This window comes from Maylandia zebra, linkage group LG4 (assembly GCF_041146795.1).
Source record: "Maylandia zebra isolate NMK-2024a linkage group LG4, Mzebra_GT3a, whole genome shotgun sequence".
Taxonomy (NCBI): domain Eukaryota; kingdom Metazoa; phylum Chordata; class Actinopteri; order Cichliformes; family Cichlidae; genus Maylandia; species Maylandia zebra.
In genome coordinates this window covers 27065746-27088784 of record NC_135170.1, presented here as the reverse complement: position 1 = coordinate 27088784, position 23039 = coordinate 27065746, and the positions used below count along the sequence as shown (strand labels likewise).

The window sequence follows — 23039 nt, the reverse complement described above, 5'->3', positions numbered from 1 at the left end:
CCCTCTGCAAGATATCTCACTATTTTTGACTTTTCTGAGCCTGTCAAGTCCTTCTTTCGACCCATTTTGCCAAAGGAAAGGACGTTGCCTAATAATTATGCACACCTGATATAGGGTGTTGATGTCATTAGACCACACCCCTTCTCATTACAGAGATGCACATCACCTAATATGCTTAATTGGTAGTAGGCTTTTGAGCCTATACAGCTTGGAGTAAGACAACATGCATCAAGAGGATGATGTGGACAAAATACTCATTTGCCTAATAATTCTGCACTCCCTGTATAAGGATATGTCTCCAATCAGCCCTCTATAGTTTGGGTACTTTGATGTGTTTTGGAGATGTTTTTCCAAAGACGTATGTTTTTTAATTTAAATGCAAAGTTATTACCAAACACATAAGAGAGGAAAAAACAACAAAATATTTTCTCTGTTAAGTTGTTCTGTCCTTTTATGCTATCATGCAGTGCTCTTATCAACAAGCCCCAGGCTCTCTGTGGAGTTAAACATAACGCCCTGGGTCTTAGTTCTTTGCTGAATTGATTCATCTCCTTTACTTATCCAGGTTTTGAAAGATGAGCATGAGTGTGTCACATGAGCGTAGGAAAGGCCACAGTTAAAGAAATTTATTTGCACAGAGTGTAGAAATTGTGTGGCGTAAATGAGTTTACTTGTAGCAGATTGATATTATTGATATTATTTAGTTAATATACACACACACATTTTCATATCTTAGTGAGGACATCTCATTGACATAATGCTTTCCCTAGCAGCTTAACCTAACCATAACCATCAAAAATGAATGCCTAATCCTAAACCTCAGCCTAAATCTAATCATAACCTAATTGTAACCCTGACACTAAAACCACATTTTGAGTCTCAAAAATGCCTTCAAACTCATAGGGATCCAATGTCAGCATTATGTCTTAATGAATTGAGAGATACAGTTTCACTGGGAGCAAAAGTAGCAAATCATCTAGGTTTTAAGAATGTGTAAGCACAAGGCAGAGTTTAAATGAAACATTACTTTAATGTTGACACTATAATCACACTTCACTTCTGTACAGCTGGAGCGCATTTTTAACAGAAGGTCCCAAAAACTGCAATGTGTGATATCAAAGTGGTCTTTTGACATACCTCAAAGGTTCTTCTGTGTTATGATACCATCTGGTGTGGTGTTTGAGAGGGGTGCGTGTGTGTGCGCGTGTGTGTGCGCGCGTGTGTGTGTGTGTGTGTGTGTGGAGAGGGGACAAGTATAAATTAGGAACAAAAAGACACAATGTGTGACAGTGTGTGCGTGTTTTTAAAGCACCAAAACTGCTACTGTCAACTGAGCGCTCTAGAAATGTTTCTGTGATTATGTGCTCGTCACTTTTAGTGCTGCCACAGTAGGCCCTACCATATGTCAGGTGACTGTCTTCCTATTGCAAAAGAAAAAGTCAATGAGAAAACAAGTTATAAAATGTTTAATGTGTAAATTTTATTACATTTGTTCCTGGAATGTTAGTGAAGTCTATTAAAGCCCCAGTCGAACAGGCCTAGAGTCCAGTCAATGACCCTCTGGCAACCTTCCATTGATAGGAAGGATAGCGCTCACTGGAGGTCATTGAGAGTCGCTTTTGGTTGCTAGCAGTTTGCCGCGGTCACTCATAGTGTGGGAGGAAGATGTCAACTTATCTACAAATGTCTGCCAATTGTTCACTTTCAGTGAGTAAAAGTTGTGACTATTGGCTAAAACCGGTACAACTTTTACTTTGAAGGCAAAGTACTCCGTTTCAGTTTTTAATTTGCTGTGCACTTTTTCAAGTTTCATACAGTTTTTTGAGTAGTTGGCAAATATTTGCAGACTAGGCAGTCTTTGTAACCAATTTCACCTAGTGACTGTCAGAAACATCCAACAACCACTCACCAAATGGTCGGGGAATAAATATTTTCATTCAGTAACAGCAGGTTGTCAGGTGGTCACTGACAGATCTCCAGGCGTGTGTGACTTAGGCTTAACTACAGGTGATTATTGTACATGTGTGCCTGTGCTGTCTTGTAGAAATCTTGTATGAACATTAGAGCAGTTGCACATACAAGGACACTGTCATGAACCTTGAACCACAGTGAAACATTACTGGATTCAAGGTTTTGCAGGGCACCAACAACATGGGAACTGCAGTTCACAACACAAAAATAACATATGGAAAACGTTCAACGAGTTGCTCAGAAACTTCCCAGTACATGTTAACCACTTCAAGAAAAAGTTCATTTTTTAAAAACAAAGTAACCCTGTACTGTACATAACACATGACAGATAAAAGATAAAATAGGTACTCAAATGCATCTTATGATAATGAAAAAACAGCGATCAAACAAATTGCAGTTATCATTGTGAACAACACTGTTCATAGGAGCGTTCTTTTAATCTTTACCAATGCTGCAGTCCAGATGTGTACTGGTCACATTATGCTTTAACTGGCAGTATAACAGTAGAGCTTCATGATTAAATGTGATGTGCTGTAGTTAAATATACAGTAAGTGATTTAAACAGTATTGACGAGGTAATAAAACATTCACGAAACAAGAATAGTCAAAGATTGTGACTACTCAGTATTGATTAAAAATCTCAACTGACCTTTGAATACTGTGATTATCAGATCAGGTGATTGCTGACACAGTTGATTAATAAGGTGACATGATAAGCTAGTTCAGCCCACTAGATATGTGTAATGGAAAATAGTGCATAAAGTTTGATTGGAAGTGTGTGACAATACGAACAACTACCAAAACACAACAATATGCATATTTTCTGGCCTTGTTATATTTTTTGTTTGGTAAGATGTGGACTCGAGAAGACATAAATATATCTTTACACTAGCAGTTCCCACTTCCCACTTGTGTGGCAGCTCTGAGAACATCCCTGTCCTCAGCTACCTCAAATAGTCAAATGCATGAGTAAGACTTGCATGGAGGCAGGCGTGAATGTCCTTTTGTATTGCTTGGCTGTGAATTCAGCGTAACAAATGATCAACGGCACCTGAAAACCCTGTTTATTAAAAACCTTTTGCCATGTACGGTAAAGAAAAAAAATTCAGTGTATGGCAAAAATGTTCCTATTGATTCAGACCTGACTTGGAATATTTCATTGTAGTTCAAAAACACCTTTGAATACCCACTTACATTGCTTCACAAGAATTTTACATTCATTCTGATTTATTATTGGCCTCTAACAGTCAACTAATATCACTTGTATTTAGACTATCCATACCACGTACATTCTTTAAATGTCAAAATTGGGATTTAAGTCACAAAAATAACATGTTAAAAAACCCAAAAGGTTCAACTATAATGCAAACATTTAAATTACTTTTGTTGGGAGCATAATACATTACTAAGAATAAAACCAGTTTCCGCTCTAATGCTGGGTTTTCAAGTACAAGATTTTCTAGGATAATCACACATACTGATACCGCATGAGGGTCTATTACACCATGACAACACTGGTTTGATTACGCCACAGCTACTGAATGTTTCTCCAAGTTGTACGTCAGTATTGACATGGTTTTCTTTCAAAGTAAGACAACCACAACTTTAAAAAGGGAAACTACGTCAAATTTAAATGAGTCTTAAGTCATTTAAGTAAACATCAACACTTTTACAAACTGATTCATCTATGCTTTATCAACAAACACAGCTTTTGAAAATAGACGGGATTTTGGAAACAGATTGATTCTCCCCGTGAAGGGATCTAGTATGTAAGGTATGTTTGGCAGTCTGGCATCCACAATTTTCAAGATATCATGTTCAAATGGTGTTTGATAGCAGATACCAATAATAGCTCAAGCTAATTTAATTCTGGTGAAAATCAGATCAAGCTGGAGTTACGCTCTCTGAGTGCTCTTGTTTCTGATTGTTTTTCCTTTTAAATAAGTACAGCTATTATCTTGCCCCAGTCCCAAAGGGCTCCCACTGTTTGCTAGGAAAAAAGTTCTCCAGCTGGTTGGTGAGCGGTTGCTGGCAGTCACTATAAAATCAATTGCTAAAACCTCTTTCATGTAAGCCTTGAGATCAGACAGTGATCACCTGGCTACTAGGGAAAAGTTTGTATTTTGCGATGAGGAAATGAAGCTGCTAGAGGTTGCTAGCTGTTGCGAGTGTAGAATTTGCCACAAAGAAGTTTTTGATTTGGCACTAAAATCCTGTAGTTTGCACGGAAGATGCCGGCTTGTCTGTGAAACTGTGAAAAGAGCAATGCAAATTTTAAATGGAGACCCTTCGCATTTAAAGTAAAAGTTGCGCCTCTTGAAACACCTTTTTTTTTGCAGCAATTAGGTTCAACTTTGAAGGTTATTATCATCCGTTTCCAGTTTCAGACATTTTCAAATTTCACTACAGCTCAAAGTATAGTAATCGTTTCCAGGCAAGTCGGTGTATTTCATGCAAAATACGGGTAACTGCAACAATCGGCTAGAGGTCAAAGCATTTGCAGAGAGGTGTCCAGAGCAGCATCCTTTTTTGTGACCAATTTCACCAGTCAACAGCTGGTTGGGGAATACACAGTTTTCTCTGGAAAACTCCAGCTGCCAGGGTTTCTGTGCCTGTGTGAATAAGTCCTTAAGTTGGACTTTAGAGATATTTAGTCTCATGTGAGGTTTTAGATTATCTCATATTCAGAGTATGGTACAGATTTGTATAGACTGAAAATACAAACCCTGGTCCCTGCAATTGGTCCAACTGCCACTGGATATTAATCCGTACTCTTAACACATGAACAGTTCCCAACATTTTTAAACACTATTCATTATCTAGTGAAGCATTTCATAAAGATCCCACCAACCACAGGCTATTCCACTCTGATTAGATAAACATAAACCTCTTTTTTTTTTTTGTTTTTTTCTTAATAGAAGTTACATAATACGCTTTTATTTTAAGGTCCTTTCAGTAGATACTGGCGATAGTACTTAATGTGTCACATCTCATCACTGTACTATAAGTTATGTAACTTTAGCAGTTTGATTATGTGAATATTAAACACAAAATATTCATTACAGTGCCCATCTGAGGCACGGTGTTAGATACAGAGTCCTGTCAAAGTACACTTCACCTCGTGACAGTGTCATAAATGTTATCCATTACAAAGACAGAGCCACATACTACAGTTCACACTGCTTTCCTGTAACTACATCTGGAGTCTGCAGACTCATTATAAGCCTGACGATTAGGCAGTCGTTCATACTGTCACTTCTGTCTTGCTGTTAGTGACATAGTATGGTTGTGGAGGCATGTAGCGAATGGTGTCCAGCTCCTTTTCTGTGATGCAGAGTTTCTTTGGGCCATAGCTCTGTCGGAGTCCCAGTGTGTCCTTGCTTTCCCAGGATCTTAGCACGCCTGGACTGGGAGCACTGCTGGCGCTGTAGTACAGTGACTGGGAGCTGTGGCTCTTGGAGCTTTTATACTTGTGTCCATTCTGCTTTGACAGCTGTCTGGGAGGGCTGTAAGGATTGCTCGGCTCTGGCTCCATATCCACACCTTCCATTGGAAGGCTACCTTTGGCTGTCATCTCAATCACTTGTCGACGGTTGTTGTGAAAGCTGTCATTAGCTTTCTCCGCTAATAAACACAAAAATAAACAAGAGATTTATTGTAGCAAAAAGTGTGTGCGTTTGTGTCATCATCATATATTAGACATTGTTTACTAAAACAATAAATATATACAGAAAGAAATCTTTGATTTGGCAAAAGTGATGCTGTAATTGGCACAGACACACACACAAGCATATCCTTGCACCAGTGAAACACAAATCATTGTAGCTCATTATAGCTCATATATTCGGACCACAGAGCCTCTTGTGTGCACACAAGATGCATCACATCACCATCCCCTCATTCATTTTTGTTTTGATTGCTCTTGATTGTCTCCTGTTCCTGCTCTCATTTGCTAAGATTTGCTCCCTAATGATAAGTTCGTTTGACGGCACTTCAGTGGATTAGCGGCGAAGAAGCATCAGCTGCTTGTGCCATCACAAAGACTGCGAGCAGTGATTGGACCTCGTTTCACGCATGCTGATAGCTGTCATCTCTCCCATGCTCAGGTCCGTCAAACAGAGCCAATTGATTTCAATGGAATCTAAATAAAGCATTGCACTTCTGTGTTAATAGCATTATGCACAGATCTACAAATACCATCACTAGAGACTTGGATGTGATCGGGTCAAATTAGGACTATTTGTTTGGAATTATTTTTTCCTTCAGTAATCAATGTGATAAGTAGTTGGTTAACTATAGTTCATTCAGATTACTGATAAGGTTAATATAATACAGTGGGAACAATACATTTCAAAACTGAGGTTTTGAAGTTGGAGTTTATTGCTCTTGAGGATATATGAACACACCAATCGAACAATAAAAGATACTTGCTAAATACATACCACTACAATATTGTTACTTAAAGTGGAACTGAGAAGTGATTTTCTTTTCTTTACCCTGACATTAAAAGCATGTCAAAAGATATTTAAAAAGATATTTTTAGCCACGTTTCTAAGTAGTACTATTTTGACAGCTTCTATCATTTCTTGTTTAAAGTGCTGCTTGTCCAGGAACTGGCTGTAGACTTTCCAAAATTAGCCCATGAGAAGAACAACAAACTTGCTTCTATAAATAATCTTTCAGTTCCCCTCGCTGTTGGCATTGATGGACGGTGGATTAAATCACAAGGATTTCTGACAGCAAGAGACTTGATAGAGATTCAAACCAACTATTCTCCTTTATAATAACAAAAAAGCACTTGTAAAGTTTTACCGCTGTATTATGTAAGTAGTATCCTTGGCATGTAGATAATAATCAAATAAGAAAAGCTAGATGTATTAGATAAATTGTTGATGTTAAACTAAAAAGAGAGAGATGTCATCTTACTCTTTTCTGTCTGTTGATATGAGCAACTTTTAACACTTTTATTGAAATGCCAAAGAATATTTAATGAAGATTTTCATCCAAAATCTTTGCCTCATTAACTTCTGAACTTGCCCTCATGGTTACTCATATGACAGATTGTTTCAGCTCACTCACCCTGACACTCATTATAGATCCAGGGAAATCCTCATTAATTATGCAAATTGCATTTATATCTGATGTAAGATCCTACCTAATAAAATCAAACAATGAATTTCAAGTGCTTTTTCACCATATGTTTTTTTGGTTTGTGATAAACAACCTCTTACCCACAGCCTTGAGTGTGGTGTACTTGTTGAGATCCTTTGGGTCCTCATATGGGCTGATTATTGGTCCCACACCTGGATATGGCTGACTTACCAGAGTTGGTACATGAGCTGCATTGTTCATCTGGTTGCTCTCTAAAGAAGGGCAATCAATAGTTATTAATGCAGAAACTGAATTACAGTTTCCTCTTTAAGTGCATTTGTAAGCAAGATGTCAACAAATTTAAAATGAGTCATAATAACACAATAGCTTTATTACTGTAGCAGTTTTCAAAACACACAGTTTCATGGATGAAATAGACATTAAAAAAATGTACATTTCTACAAGCATGCAGTCGATCATGCGGGCCTTCCATTTCTTCATTCTTCCATACATGCATTTGCTCTGAGCTATAGGCAAAAATTAATGCAATAATGGAACAGATTAAGGAAATACAAGCCTATCTATGTGAGCGCATTGCAGCCGTTTGAAACGAACTACTGATTCAGGTGAGCTGATTAGCTGAGAGGGGCTGATCTAAAGTTGAGGCGCTACAACCTCAAAAGTATGGTTGACTTTGGATTTAAAACAAGTGTGTGTGAAACAGTCAAAAGACCCTGATCAGGTGTTTACAGAGGACCAACTGCTGGGAAAATAAGATTCCATAATGCCTTGCCATGGATGTAATTTACATGTAAATAATAACATTTCAATATTGCCGTCAAATGAAATTTAGAATCAGTGTCGGGGAACAAAAACAGGAGTGATGTGCAGGTTTTTAAGTTTTTATTAGCAGCTTAGCTTTTGTGTTCTGTGCTAACTGAAGACGGGCTAGTGGCTAGGTTTGATCTTATCACTGATAATAAGTAACTTTGCTTTTGCTACACGCATTAGCTCTTTCGACATATTTTGACATAAATATGAAACAGAAATTACAAATGTTGGGTTTTTTTCAGAGTATGTTTAATTCAAGTGTACTAGTACTAGAAACTGCAATTCCTCTAGTGGCCATGCTATTAAATAAATAGCAAATTAGTCCTTACAGACAGACAGCTCAATCCAAAAGTGTTTTGTTTTGGTCTCTATGGATAGTCGAAGGAGCTTGGAAAGAAAAGTGTCTGGACTTCTTTAAGTTTCCTTGAAGACGTTTCACCTCTCATCCAAGAAGCTTCTTCAGTTCTAAGAGCAACAGGTGGAGAGCCCCAAAAGAGGAGTGAAAGAAGCCATCTATGTCCACTGTGAGCGACCATCTTTGAACAGAGGCGGTGGCTTACAACACCAACTGTCGGCCATCTATAATCCACTTATGAGATCCCTTCCCAGACGCCTTAACGCCCACTCACATCCTGGGCCATTTGACCTCAGTAAATCACATGATAGGGTGGGGCCAGGTTTCACCTGAAAACTTGGCTGATTGTGACCCACACCCATTTTCGCGCCCTGGCTCGTGTGATTAGGTAGAGAATCAACAGGGGACACTCCCATAGGGTTTAAAATCTGGGACTCTCCACCAGTTGCTCTTAGAACTGAAGAAGCTTCTCAGATGAGAGGTCAAACGTCTTCAAGGAAACTTAAAGAAGTCCAGATGCTTTTCTTTCCAAGCCCCTTAGACTACAATGACCTGGTTGACTGAGAACCTTCACAGACACGTCTCCATGGATAGCTTCTTCCTTCATAACAACACTAGAGGGGGTGATTTTGATACTAGAGTTAGGGGCATGGCTACTTTAAAAGGTACTTGATCATGTTTCCGCAGTGCTTTTTTGAGCTTTATGGTTTGCAGTGTGGTATAGTCTGTGCACAAAGTTTATGCTTCAGGTTTTATGAATGAAATTTTTGTATTTTATTCACTTATTTAGTCGTGTCTCAGTCAGCTAGTGATGTTCAGTGATGTCAAACTTCCAAAAAACAAATCAACTGTCCAGATGTGAACATATAGGCTAAAACATGAAGTGTTTTCTTTGACCTGCTAGTGTCACTTTCCTTTAAGTAGCCTTTTCTTGGGGGGCCAGCTGTAGAGCTGAACTGCTCTTTGTAAAACCATCCTAATCGTATAGTAGACATCTGGTAAATTAAGGGGTGCACAGCAGATAGACTGGCCCCCTGCCTACTGGCATGACAGAGCAAACAGATGTTCAGAGTGTCTACTCCTACTTTAGATTGGAGAACGTACCAATTCACAGCCGGCTGTTTGAGGACTGCGCTGTGTGCTGTGTTGAATCTGAGTAGAGATATCAACATGCTTATGGTTGTACATGTTGTGGACAGTTTTAATTAAATGTTTGTTTATTATATTTATTTAAGTTTACAAAGTTTAAAATGCAATGATTCCTTTAGCCCCATTGGTCTAGAATACATCTCATAAAAACAGATCATTAATACAGAAAATGGGTTAATTAGGCTCCTATTCCCCACTGGTCAGCAAGAAACTTTATTACTGTGCTAATTAATTCAGAAAGTCTCAAATTATCAATGCTGTCTCATGAAATGATGCAGAGGACAGCTGCAACAGATACTTCACCATAGACAAGGGGAGGGTATAATTAGTACGAACAGATTTGGGGATTTTAAATAGCAAAGGATTAGTGGTGCCACAGTGGTCGTTATATTATAAAAATATCTATATATCAAGCTTTCCTTTCCTGGGACTTAACTTATTCAGTTCAATAAAAACTAAAGATCATCTGTGATCAAGGACATTTTACAGTAGTTCACTAAAACAGAACTAAAAAATTAAAACTAGTTGTAAAAAAAGTTTTTAGTTAACTAAAAATATTCAAAAAGGCAAAAGGTAACAAAAAAACAATATTTTGTACTTGCAAAGCTAATTGAAACAGGAAACAGTTATATTTCCGTTTTTGTCTTTGTCAGTGTGGTCAAATTTTTCAACAAAATGAGCATCAGGATGACAGCATGACATAAGAGTCCAATAAAGTCAGTGGAAACAAATCAATACAAATCAATATGTGACCCTCAACCTATGAATTAGAGGTTTAAGGTCATGGTCTGAGCAGGAGACTTCAGTAGAGATGTGAGTTGACAGTCCAGTCCTTGTACCTGCTCATTTTCAAGTCACTGTTTTTACTGTTAGTGAAGCCAGTTAACACTGACTTATGAATCATTCAGGCATAAGAAAGACACCTAAGTCAAGAAATGACATGGTATTGAATGTGTCCATAGCAGATAACTTAGCAAAGAATTTTAAATGGTCTTTTCTTTCAGTCGTTTGGCACTTTTTTATCAGCAGCAAGGAAGAAACAAGTAATTTCCTGTACAGTATGTCCTCAATATTTTTAAGGAAACTGAAAAAGTGGAGGTCAAAACATTAGTGGTGACAAGTCTAATAGAGTGATGAATCCAAATGTACCAATCTTCTCAAATTTGGGGTCATAGGAGGGCTAGAGCCTATGGATGGATATATGGGTTCCTGTTCCAAGCTGACATGACTTTGTTTTTTTCAAAGTGTACAAAACAAGTCAGGAGAGACGTACAACAGTGAGCGTCTGCAGCTGCGGTGGAGGCTCTGTCAAGGTTTAGCTGTTGGGGGATATGCTGGAATTATGAACGCAGAAAACTATCATCAGATTTTGATCCATCATATATTACCATTTGGAAAAGATCTGATGCAGTTTCTTCACTTTTCACCATGCCAATGACTCCAAACACACTGCTGGTGCAGTAAAACTGTCCCTGAATAGAAATACACAATGGAACATGATCAATCATGGACTGGTCCTGAAGACGTGAAAACGGAAAACATCAGTGTTGGTGGTGAGGGTGAGGATGTAGGTAGGAGGGAGGACTGCGAAGCTGTCGGCAGCCAACATTGTAGATGCCGTTAAAATGATCTTTTCTTGGTAAAAGAAAAAAGAAACCACTGTTCTGTGTGATGACTCAAATGACAGGCTCTCAAACACATCACAAAAGAGCACGAGGTCTCAAATACCATTGTCCAAGTGAAGACAACCATATTGACCATCTGTAAAATAAGGGGAGGAAGAAAAGGTTCTACAAGACAGAAACCTGGTCCTGTTTCAGTTATTCACTATCTCGGGCCAGCTTAACAACTAGCCTATTTTATTTTTACGGGATGTTCCTCTATTAATTCTGCTTATCAAATTCAGGGTCCTGGGGAGGAGCTGGTGGATGGATAGATGGATGCAGGAATGGATGGGTTCCTGTTTCAAGCTGACATGACTTTGTTTTTTGCACCTTAAAATCCTATGAGGCAGATTATTTATGTATGTATGCATTTATGTATTTATTTATATTTGTCTCCCCTACCTTGAAAACTGAAAACACCAGATGGTCCCATTTCAAGTTGTTTTAATAACCGGAATAAATTTTTCCCCCAAGGTGTTCTTTTTAAAAAAATGTTTTTTCATGGGCTTAGCAGGTATTATTACATCATGAGACCCTGGTGTTAAAGTAAAACTACAGTATAATGGCCATCCTGTAGTTTGTGTCTTGTTTTGTCTGTCCATATGCTTCATGTACATGCTTCATAATTCATAGTTGTCCATATATGCAAATAAATATTCTCTCGGTCTCTATGGATCGATGGAGTATAAACGCTTTAAACGGACTGTGCCATGCTTCCTGCTACCTTTAACGTCACCAAGACCTGGTTTGGTCATGAAGAGAAAACAGTGAAACAGTGGAAGAAAGTCCAGCCACATAGTCACTGCTGGTAAAAATAGTCAAAACGTTAATACATTTAATCAAATCCCTACATTAAATCTGTCTGGTTTAAATTGCTGTCATACTTTTTTTCTGAGCTTATTGACCTGTTTCAGTTTCATACAGTTGTTGTAAGTGGGCCAGCCACAGAGGCTCTCATTCAGCCTGATCTTGTTAAATCTCATGGATTAGAACTTTTGCTTTCATACCCAGAAGTTACTTTACTTTTAATAAAAGCAATCGGTTTACTCTTTGACATACATGTTAAATGACATTCCTCAATTAAATATAGTTCCATGTAGTGCAATTTTCTTTTGGATAAGCTATTATCTGTGGAAAACTGTCCATGCCCTCATTTGTTGGGCCACAGTCTCAGGCAAGTTTGTAAGTGATACCATTTGAGCTGTTTCACCTGACTTCTGTTTATCTGATACTCCAGCCAAGGTCAAAGTCTAGGTATCTGCTTAAAGGCAGAGACCACTGAGAGTAAATATTTTAATTCCCATACTCTGAATGCTTTGGTAAAACTGTCATTTCAACATTTGTCATAAACATTTGATCTTTTCTGTGTCTGGAGGTCTCGAGTAAATCAAATTTCCTCTTGAAAAATGGACACTAAAATTGAAACTGGGAGCTGATTTTTTTTTTTAGCATCTGATGTCTTTTTCAGGATTCCAAACTCAGCATCATTAAACTGATGTACTGGTGTGTACTATTGATTATCTTCCTCTTTATTGCATATTTTACTCTGATTGAGTGCCATTTGAGCTTGCACTGTTGTTGTAGTCACGGCTTCTGTGTCAGCTGCTGGTGGAAAGTAGGCCACTTCTGAAGAGTTGTAAGGTTAAAGACTCAATGGTTGATGCGGGAAATAAGTGAGTTAACACTCCAGACACAGACACCTCCCTGGAACTCATAAAAGATTTAAGAGAGTATTTTGGGAGCTGTATGCCCCGGAATAAATGGTACAAGGAGAAGTTTTGCTCTTATTTACAGGCACCCTACTTTCAAGTTGGTAATGAAAATATTAATTTCTTTCTGATTGAATATCTTGACGTTTCTACCAGATTTATGAAAATTTGAATTACCAAACACATTTATATATTTATTTCAGTTTATGTATTTAAACATTTGTGTAAATTACTTGATCAAATTTGAGCAGCAGTTTTCATTTAGGCATGTAGACACTGTGAGTACAACCTGACCTCCAAATAGCAGCTCATATGCCAATCATTACAACCAAGATGCAGAAGAGCACTTCTGACCGCACAACACAAATGTTGAACATTGAAGTGGATAAGCTACAGCAGCAGAGAACCACACTGGAAATGGTCAGTTAAGAACAGGAAACTGAGGCTACAATTCACACAGGATCATCAAAACTGAACAACAGAAGATGGGAAAATGTTGCCTGATATGATGAATCTTGATTGCTATTGTGAGATTTGAATGGCAGGATCAGAATTTAGTGTAACTACCAGTCAAACATTGATTCACCATGCCTCATATCAATAGTTCAGTCTGCTGCTGGTGGAGTAATGGTATAGGACATATTTTCTTGGTGTAGTTTTGGCCCCTTAGTACCAACGGAACAACATGTAAATGCCACAGCCTATTTCAGTATTGCTGCTGACCGTGCCAATCCCTTTATGACCACCGTGTACCCATGTTCCAGCAGGATAATACTTCATATTACAAAGCTCAGATCACCTCAAACTGGTTTATTGAGCATGACAATGAGTTAACTGTACTTAACCAAATCTTTAAAAGAGCACCTTTGGGATATGATGGAGTGGGAGATTTGCATCATAAATATGCAGCTGACAAATTTGCAGCAACTGTGGGATGCCGTCATGTTAATATAGACCAGAATCACTGAGGAATGTTTCCAGCACCTTGTTGAGTATGTGCCAAGAAGAATAAAGCAGTTGTGAAGTCAAAAGGGGGTCTAATACTAAGAAGACTGACCTAATAAATTGGCCAACGAGTATGGTTTAGTCTGATAATTATTAAGTGAGGATTACTTAGTGTACAAAGCTTCATTGTTTTTTTTTGTTTTGTTTTTTTAACTAAAGGCATTAAAAAACTTTGTACAAACTCAGATATTGAAAACATGGTGAAGTTAAAAGTTAGTTAACTTTTGTTAGTTTTCTTAACATTTAAGTACATATAGTGCTGTGCAAAAGGTTGAGGAAGTTTAGGTATCATATTATGTAATCAGAGAAACATTTTATTGGTCCCAACTGCATTTTGCATCAAGACAGCACCAACCACAAACCCACAGCCAAAATTATGAAGCTCTATATTCAGTGACGACAAGAACAAGGAGTGCTGCAGCAGATGGTATGGCCCACACAACGCCTGAGCTCAACATCATGGAATCAGTCTGGGATTACATCAAAAGACAAAAGCAATTAAGACAGCCTGGATACACACAGAGACTGATAAGTTCTAGAGTATACTTGGGACATCCTATCCACCAGTGTACCTGTGAAAACTGGTGATGTTTTACAACTGAAGTGTGTTCTAACATTAATTTAATTTAGGAATGGTTTTTGTATCTTAAAGAGATTTTTTATTTACAATAAAAGTTGTAAAACAAACTTTTTACAAAAAAAGTTTGCTTACTGTAAATTATAACCGCTCGTGTTTTTCAATGCTTCCTCGCTTATATTTTTTATTAAATCTCCAACAATCAATTTGAATGTAATAATTTGTTATTTTAAAAAAAACTGAGCTCAGCAACATAAACAAGAGATTCACACAGAGACTGGTACGTAAGTAAGTAAGTAAGTGTGGAATCCTTTCCATTGTAAAGAAAAGACAGCAAACAAGACTCACTATATTTGACTCTACTATAAAGAGATGACTTTATGAGTGCCAATACAGAGGACTCACCCCAGGTTGCAAGAAAATTTCATAATTCTCAAGAAAATCCAGATTAAACTTAGTAAATAAAATGTGCATAAACATCTGCAAAACTCTGAAGCAACATTCTTAGGACAGATGCAGCAAAGATCAACCTGTACAGGAACTAGGGGAAAAATATGGAAAACGGACTACGTGATGCATGGCTATGTATAGTTTCCTATGCCAGTGAGTCACAGGTGTTTACTGATGCGATGGAAGACAGGTGCAGCTCCATGAATTTGGAAATGCTCTGAAAAGCTATTATTTTTGCCGGATGCAGTAAAGTTGACTGGAATGTGTGTCACAGTACGAATGAGGAACCCAAAATATACTGCAGAAGCAACCTGAAAGATTCAAGGCCAGGAAATGTAATATTTGTTAATGGTCTGCAGAGAAATCCAAAGTAAAATCCTTGAAAACAACATCAGATTTTATGCAATCACTGGCTGCAAAGGATTCATGATAAATTATTATATTATATAAAAACAATTATATAAATAAAGAAATAATTCCTCAACAGTTATTACAATATAATGGTTTACCCCATCATGTGTACTTTAGATTCTGCACTTTAAGATCATATTAAGCTCATATTAATCTCATAATGGCAATGCTCCTCAGAGTATTGGCCAGTCAGCTATAAGTGAGAATCCACAACTGAACTTTCTCTCACCATCCAAATAATTTTTCAGGTCACTATGTAGTCACATAGTAATCATCTTCTTTGAGCCTTCTCTACGAGTTTCAGAGTACAGCATGTGGCAGGCGGAAATATAACTATAGGTACACTCTACATTTGGTAGCTGTTTCTCAGCTGCTGTCATAAGTAATGCTGCTGAAATACATTTCTATCTGAAAATGAGGAAATGGGCTGTCATGCACCAGTGGAGTGTTGGCACTGAGTGGAGACTTTGTTCTCACTGGCTGACTGCCTGGAGTAAAAAGAGGCCACTCTTCACAATTACCCCCATGTACTCGGATGTCCAGCAGGACAAAGATATGATAGTCCCGGTAGCCAAAGAAGCCCTTGTCATAAAGACAGTGTTGCTGGTGTCTTAAGGAGAATAAGAGCTCATAGCCCAGTTTAACAGATTTCTATTATCTTTGACAGGCAGCAGATAAAGACGGGTATCCTACGGAGATTTACACCTCTATCTGTAAAATACAGTGGCTTGGGCATGCCACTAGAAACCACAGCTGTACAAGATGGGTACATGTGTCAAAAAATACCACCTCACCTCATGTAACCTTCCAGGGTTTGCTGTCAAGAAAACAATCATGACTCTTCTGTTGCCACCTCAATTACACAGAGTCCTTGTCATAAATTTCTAAGCTGCTGTGCTCTGAAATGGCATGTGCAAGGTCACAAAATAAAAGCTGCAACCGTCTTCTCCTCAATATAGTTAAAAAGTAGAGACTAACTGAATAAACACAAATCGTATTAGCGCTTTTGTTGTTTCTTTGTTTTGCTTTGTTTGGTTGGTTAGTTATTTGTCCTGTGAATGCAGACATCTCACTTCAGTTTCAAAAATCCCCTTCTGCCTTGAAATTGTATGAATGCACTGATGTATAAAAATACACTTGTACGTGACACATCACGCACAGCGGTCTTGTGTTAGCAATATTAGCATGATTGGTGTGATTGCATAACATTTCTTCAGCCTTTTAATACACCTGATTGCTGCTATTATACTATATTTTAACTCTGTAATGCCAAGTGTATTATGTTTGATACATTAGTTTTTGTGTAAGTTTTTGCGATGTCTACAATCAACAATGTGATTTTTTTTTCACAAAAAAATGAAATAAATTGCACAACACATTATAAAGCAATAAATTGCACAAAAATGCCATATGTAGCATATTATATTATATATTTTTTCATAAGGTTCAGTAAGCACTCTAGTTTAAAAAGGAGAATTTTCTGGCATTTATTTTGTAGTTGAGGCTTTACAGAGATTTAAAGAGATTTAACTCGTGCTTGTAAAGTCCTCCAGACCCTCTCTCTGTTTGTCATCTAAAAATGAATGAGAACATTTATTAATATTCATCACTCATCTGTGATCATCTTGGATTTATGTCTCAACATCTTAAAGTTGACAAGTATGTGCTAAGACCTAAAAGATTTTCTTTCTAATCACAGAATTCATGTTTTCACTAATTAGAAACCCTTGCAAAATAATAAGGGTGCACTTTCTGCGCCCGTAAATTCTACTGAGAAAGTGCAAGTGTCTGGGCCTCATTAATGATAAATTAACAAACTGGTGATTTTTATTTCCACCTGAATTTTTTTTTTTTAATTAAGAGAACCATTTACCATAAAATGGCAGAGCATCCCTCATTCTTTATTTGAATCAGAACCTAGCTTAAATCATGTTATTTCTTTTACCTCTAACTCATACTTCCCAGTATATACTGTATAATATTGGACCTAATCAGTATCATGTCAGTGTTTATCCTAAGTTAAGAGTTTGGAATTTACTTTTTAAAAGTCAGATGTCTGGCTGTAGCAGCTTTTCAAAAATGAGTGCTGTTTGACTGTGTCTGTAAAACCTTTTTTATTACAATGGCATTTGCCATAATTATCCATCTCGTTGGGGCGTGGGGGTGCAAAGAGACCTTTACTGGCTGTAGCTGTTGAGGCAGAAAGTAGGTTGGCAGTAAGCAGGTTAGCATTAATAAGAACTCCTTTCTGTCTGCGTGCATTTGTGGGTGTGTGTAGGCGTTGGTGCTGACGAATGAAAGAATCACGGTGCAATATAATGGCCGTGGCATACAATATGTTTTGGCAACGGAAGAGCTCAAGGTTGTCAGTATGAGGGTATGACTAATATGTTCGCCAGGCTTGAGGATATGGGATTTTTTTTCCCCCCTGCTTCCGATACTTCCGGTTCCGCACATTTAGGCCAAAAAGAAAACAAAAAACATACAAAGCTCACAGTTTCATATTTGTATTTGAAACAGTTAAGACCTTCGAGGGTGAGCTTTGTGGTACAAAGCAATTAGTCGCTGAAAGTGGGAATTTACTAGAATTAAAAGCTTATGATGGCAACATGAGTTAACAGATATTACCCATCCATCCTGTGTGCTCAGATACTGACACTGACACAAATTAAATTTTTTTTAACTGTTTACTGAAACATATTTCAATTATAGTATATAATGGACATGTACATAATTTGTAGACTCTTAGCTTTCCTTTGGAGGTATCCGCTTTTGAAATTGGATGAAGGTTTTAGGAGTTTTAGCTCCTTAATTTGTGCCACCCTCTTTTTACAGGGACCAAAGTATTTGGACAGTTGACTCAAAGGCTATTTCATAGGCAGGTGTGGGCAACTCCTTTTTTATGTCATTATCAATTGAGCAGATAAAAAGCGTGGAGTTGATTTGAGGTGTGGTGCTTGCATTTGGAAAATTTTGCTGTGAACAGACAAGATGCAGTCAAAGGAGCTCTCCATGCAAAGTGAGACAAGCCATCCTTGAGCTGCAAAAACAGAAAAAACCCATCTGACAAATTGCTACTGTATTAGGAGTGGACAAATCTAAGGTGCCGCACAGCAAGAAGGTCCTGAGTTCAATTCCACCATCAGGCCGGGGTCTTTCTGTGTGGAGTTTGCATGTTCTCCCCGTGTTTGCGTGGGTTCTCTCCGGGTACTCCGGCTTCCTCCCATCATCCAAAGACATGCAGCTTGTGGGGATAGGTTAATTGGATAATTCAAATTGTCACTAGGTGTGAATGCGAGTGTGAATGGTTGTCTGTCCCTATGTGTTAGCCCTGCGACAGACTGGCGACCTGTCCAGGTTGTACCCCGCCTTTCGCCCTATGACAGCTGGGATAGGCTCCAGCACCCCCCGCGACCCTGAAAAGGATAAGCGGAAGCGAATGGATGGATGGAAATCTAAGAGAGCACTGGTGAACTCAAAAGACCTGGACGTCCACAGAAGACAACAATGGTAGATTGTTGTGAAGAGAAACTCCTTTACAACAGCCAACCAAGAGAACAACATTCTCCAGAGGATAGGCATATCGATATCCAAGTTTATCATGAACAGAAAATACAGGGGGTTTACTGTCAGGTAGAAGCCACTTATAAACCTCAAGAATAGAAAACCCAGATTGGACTTTCCTAAAAAAAAAATATTAAAAATTAAAATATTAAAAAATATATATATTAAAAATCCAGCACGGCTCTGGAAAAACATTCTTAGAAACCAAGATCAACCTCTACCAGAAGGATGGCAAGAAAAAAGTATGGAGAAGGTGTGGAAGAGTAAAATACTGCAGAGGCAGTGTGATGGTTTGGGCGTGCGTGGCTGCCAGTGGCACTGGGACACTAGTGTTTATTGATGATGTGACACAGGACAGAAGCAGCCAAATGAATTCTGAGGTGCTCAGAAACATACTGTCTGCTCAAATCCAACTAAATGCACTCAAATTGATTGGGTGGCATTTCATAATACAGATGGACTGACCCAAAACATACAGCCAAAGCAACCCGGGAGTTTTTTAAAGCAAAGAAGTGGAATATTCTTGAATATTCAAGTCAGTCACCTGATCTTAACCCAATGGAGCATGTGTTTCACTTGTTGAAGACTAAACTTTGGATAGAAAGCCCACAAACAAAGAGGAACTGAAAGCCACTACAGTAAAGGCCTGGCAAGGCCATGAGATCAAGACTTCAGGCTGTCATTGGCAACAAAGGGTTTTCAACCAAGTATTAGAAATGAACATTTTATTTTCAGTTGTCTAATTTGTCCAATTTCTTTTGAGCCCCTGAAAAGAAGGGATTGTGTTCAAAATCTTTTAGTTCCTCACATTTTTTATTTCATATCATCTTTTTGTTCAATACACTAAATAAAACTGAAAGAATGCCCTTCAACTACATCTGAGTTGTTTCATTTAAAATCCACTGAGGTAATGTGCAGAACCAAAATTAGAAAAACATTGTCTCTGTCCAAACATGTATGGTCCTATGATATGTATGTGCATGTAAGTAGATATGTATGCGGCTACTTACGGAAACTGTTAGTTGTGAGTCTGGTTTGTATGTTCTCATAGTGCTGACCGAGTCCAGCGTCGTCTGTATGTTCTGAGGCAGGATGGCGGATCACATGTGCAAGAGCTCTGAAAAGATGAAGAATGTGAATATGAACACATACATGAAATACGTGCAAAAATAAAATATAAGTAAAGATCTGTTTAACATGTTATATAATCCATAGCCAAATCTACTTGGGGTTAAAGTTGCAAAAATGGTTTTCATCAACTTTTCAGGAGACAATTCACAGTACTAAGGTCGCAGGCTTTGTTTCTGCAGTTTTAAGAAATATTGCAGCCAGTGATTGTTGCTCTTCTAAACATCTGCAACACTACTCTCAAGAGACAGACTGAAAAATAACTGAGGCTAAGTCATTCCAACTTTTAGTTCTTGAAGAGTTAAAACACTGGATCATATCTTGAAAGCAAATCTTTAGACCATGTTTGCTTCCTTAAAGCTTCCACACGTTACATCCCACATGCAGAATTTTTCTCTTTTAAGTCTTAGTCCTTGTTTGGCATAAACCAGATGTCATCAGGGCTTGGAGTTAGGTTGTCAACACTGCTTGTCAGAAGGTCGAATATCTTCACACACACACCTTTCCAGCAGTGTATTGGGGAGGGTTGCATCTAACTATTTCTGTAACATTCGCACTCATTTCACAGCGTGACTGCCCTGCTGTGCAGAGGTGAGAAAGGAGATGGGATTTGATCTTCTCTCTCTATCTTGATTTTTTTTTTTCATTCTTGAAAATAACAGAACTATTTGTGTCATTTTATTGTAAACAAACACATGCTGCACTGATAGATGTGAGGGAGGTCTTAACAGAAAATATCTGCTGCTCTCCATTAAATTAAACTAAATGCACCTTACTCTCTACAGCTGTTGGCTTGGAGAATCGTTATACACCTAGTTTGATTTTAACTACAAACCTCTAAACCTTGATGATATTTATGGATGTGATGTTTTCACATCAGCAATTCTGTCCTCAAACACATCTCACACTTCTCACAACTCTTGTGGTAGTTCCTGCTGCAGTCTCCAGGACCATGTTTTTCCATGAATACACAAATAGACTCACAAAGTGAAAAGAATACTAGCGCTGCCTCTGTAGCTGTCAAACATACATGCAGAGGACAGGGTCTTTGCAGACAGATACACAAGCACACTTGTAGTGGGAGATAAAGTGAAGATTACGTTGTTGTTAAAAAAAAAATACTCGAGATTTTACGAGCTATACACATGCATGGATTTTGACTAATTGAGGCATTGAGGGGTTTTTTTCCTAATTTCTTTTAAATAGCTATTTGTCTGTGGTACTCATAAATGGAGTAACTATGTTTTTAGGGTGGTCTGCCTCTTGCAATTATGACGCATGAAAAAAATTGTGAATTGCATTAAATCTTACAGTAAAATCCACTTAGACTCATTCTCAATCAGAATTTAGTAAAGGTTACTATGACCTCACCTCTTTCCTATTGTTCTCTTTAAGGAAATTTCTACAAATTGGGTAGAAGGATTGATTCAGTTGAGGCTTACAGATTACCTTGTAAGTCAAGAGTGTACTTCCAATAAAACATAGATTTAATGGGATACATTTGTGTTGAAAAGTCATCAACAAACATAGGTGTAAACAGACACAAGCGGTTCGCTGATGGTGATATCCTGGACTGCTCCTTAAGTCTCTCAGAAGGTCGTTCTTCCTTTAGTGCAAAATCACTGTGAGTATATATAGAGCATCAGCCCTGCATGTGTTTGTGTTTGATTGAAAAGCTGTAAATACTGCAAGCAAATAATGATGCAAGGCATAAGTCCCATTATAGGTCACCGGCTTGGTTTCAGTTGTAATGTACTGAAAATAGGCAGAGACCTAGTTTTCCAAACCCAATATAGATTATATCCATTTTTTTGTATTTACCATCTTCAATCTCTCTATAGATAAAGACCAAAAAGCTAACATTCAGCTTTATATTCTGCTTTATAACATTAGCAGACTTAAGAATGAGGAAGATGTTTCTAAAGTCCGTGCGCTACCTCGGGTTGATAAGACTCATTTAGCGTGTATTTAAACAGAATCAATGTCCATATAAAAATAAAACAACCTGTTGCTTTGACTCGTTCTTGATATAAAGTTGGAACATTCTTTCCATACTGACGGAATTTGTCTAACTTGGGGGCTTTTAAATATTTAGACAGATTAAAAACAAAACAAAAAGTCAGAAACTGTAATCCAGCAGAACCAAAAGTTATTACATTTGTAGCTCACCTTGACATGTTTTCTCTGTGTGGACGCTGCGTCTTTTCCAAACCAAGCTTGGTGAAAATCCCTATCAGTGCCATAATGGCCACGACCCCGCATATGACATAAACAATGAGGTTGGTTTTATCCTTCGCGGACTCGAGCGCTACGTCCACTTTTGGCGGAGGTCGCCCTGTCATCATCCACGGTGGGGTGTCGTAGTTCTTACAGGTGGTCTGGTCCAGTCGGGAGCTTTTAAACGCGCAGCAGAACCTGAAGCCACAGGTGCCGCAGCAGTACAGGTAGCTGCCCGTCCTGCACACGAACGGCGGATCCCACTGGCCCATCACGTCGTAGTAGCCACGGCACTTGTCCTCCACGTGTGGGGTCTCCGTGACTCCAATCTCAGCCTCCATTGAGTCGTTAAATCCGGGTATAATATAGTCATCGATAGTTTGACCGGGTTCGCCCTCCGCATCGCACACCATAACTTTCACCAGAAAGTAACCGAGCAGCAGCTCAGTGCCCCGCATCATTGCTCACTTATTCCGCCCTGCTTGACGCCCTGGCGCGCTCTCACAAACTCGCAAGCATCTTCCAAGGAGATGAGATACAGCCATGCGTAATCGGGAAAAGGCTGATTCCAACCTCCATGCGTAAAAACAATATGCCACTCTGTACTTTTTTCTTTCCTTTAACAACAACAGCAAAACGATTGTTGTGGAAAAAGCAGTTCAGACACCCAAAGGGTCGCTTATAGTAGTAAATAGTTGGAGAGCATCACCGAAGCTGTGCCCCTGGCTGCGCTGGAGGGTGTCACACACCTCTGAGGCTGCTCCACTCCACAAAGCCGTCAGAGACAGAGAGAGTGGGAGAAAGACAACGCAAAGGACCCTGTGAGCATGTGAATTGGGGGAGAGAGCGAGAGAAGGGAGAGAGCCAATGGGAGAAAGAGAGAGCGATGTGCAATAGCGCTAATTACAAGCCGTGAC

The 23039-nt window shown here is 38.5% G+C and overlaps 1 protein-coding gene across 1 annotated transcript; it reads right to left on the bottom strand.

Moving 5' to 3' along the window:
• Positions 1–1079: 1079 nt before the first annotated feature.
• Positions 1080–22894, bottom strand: shisa9b (shisa family member 9b). The gene is made up of 4 exons (XM_004552198.3): positions 22075–22894; positions 19788–19894; positions 7203–7334; positions 1080–5595 (listed from the first exon to the last, which is right to left on the bottom strand). Exons 1-4 carry the CDS (start codon positions 22581–22583, stop codon positions 5216–5218), a joined length of 1128 nt encoding a protein of 375 aa, XP_004552255.1. The 5' UTR covers positions 22584–22894; the 3' UTR covers positions 1080–5215.
• Between the last annotated feature and the right edge of the window lie 145 nt (positions 22895–23039).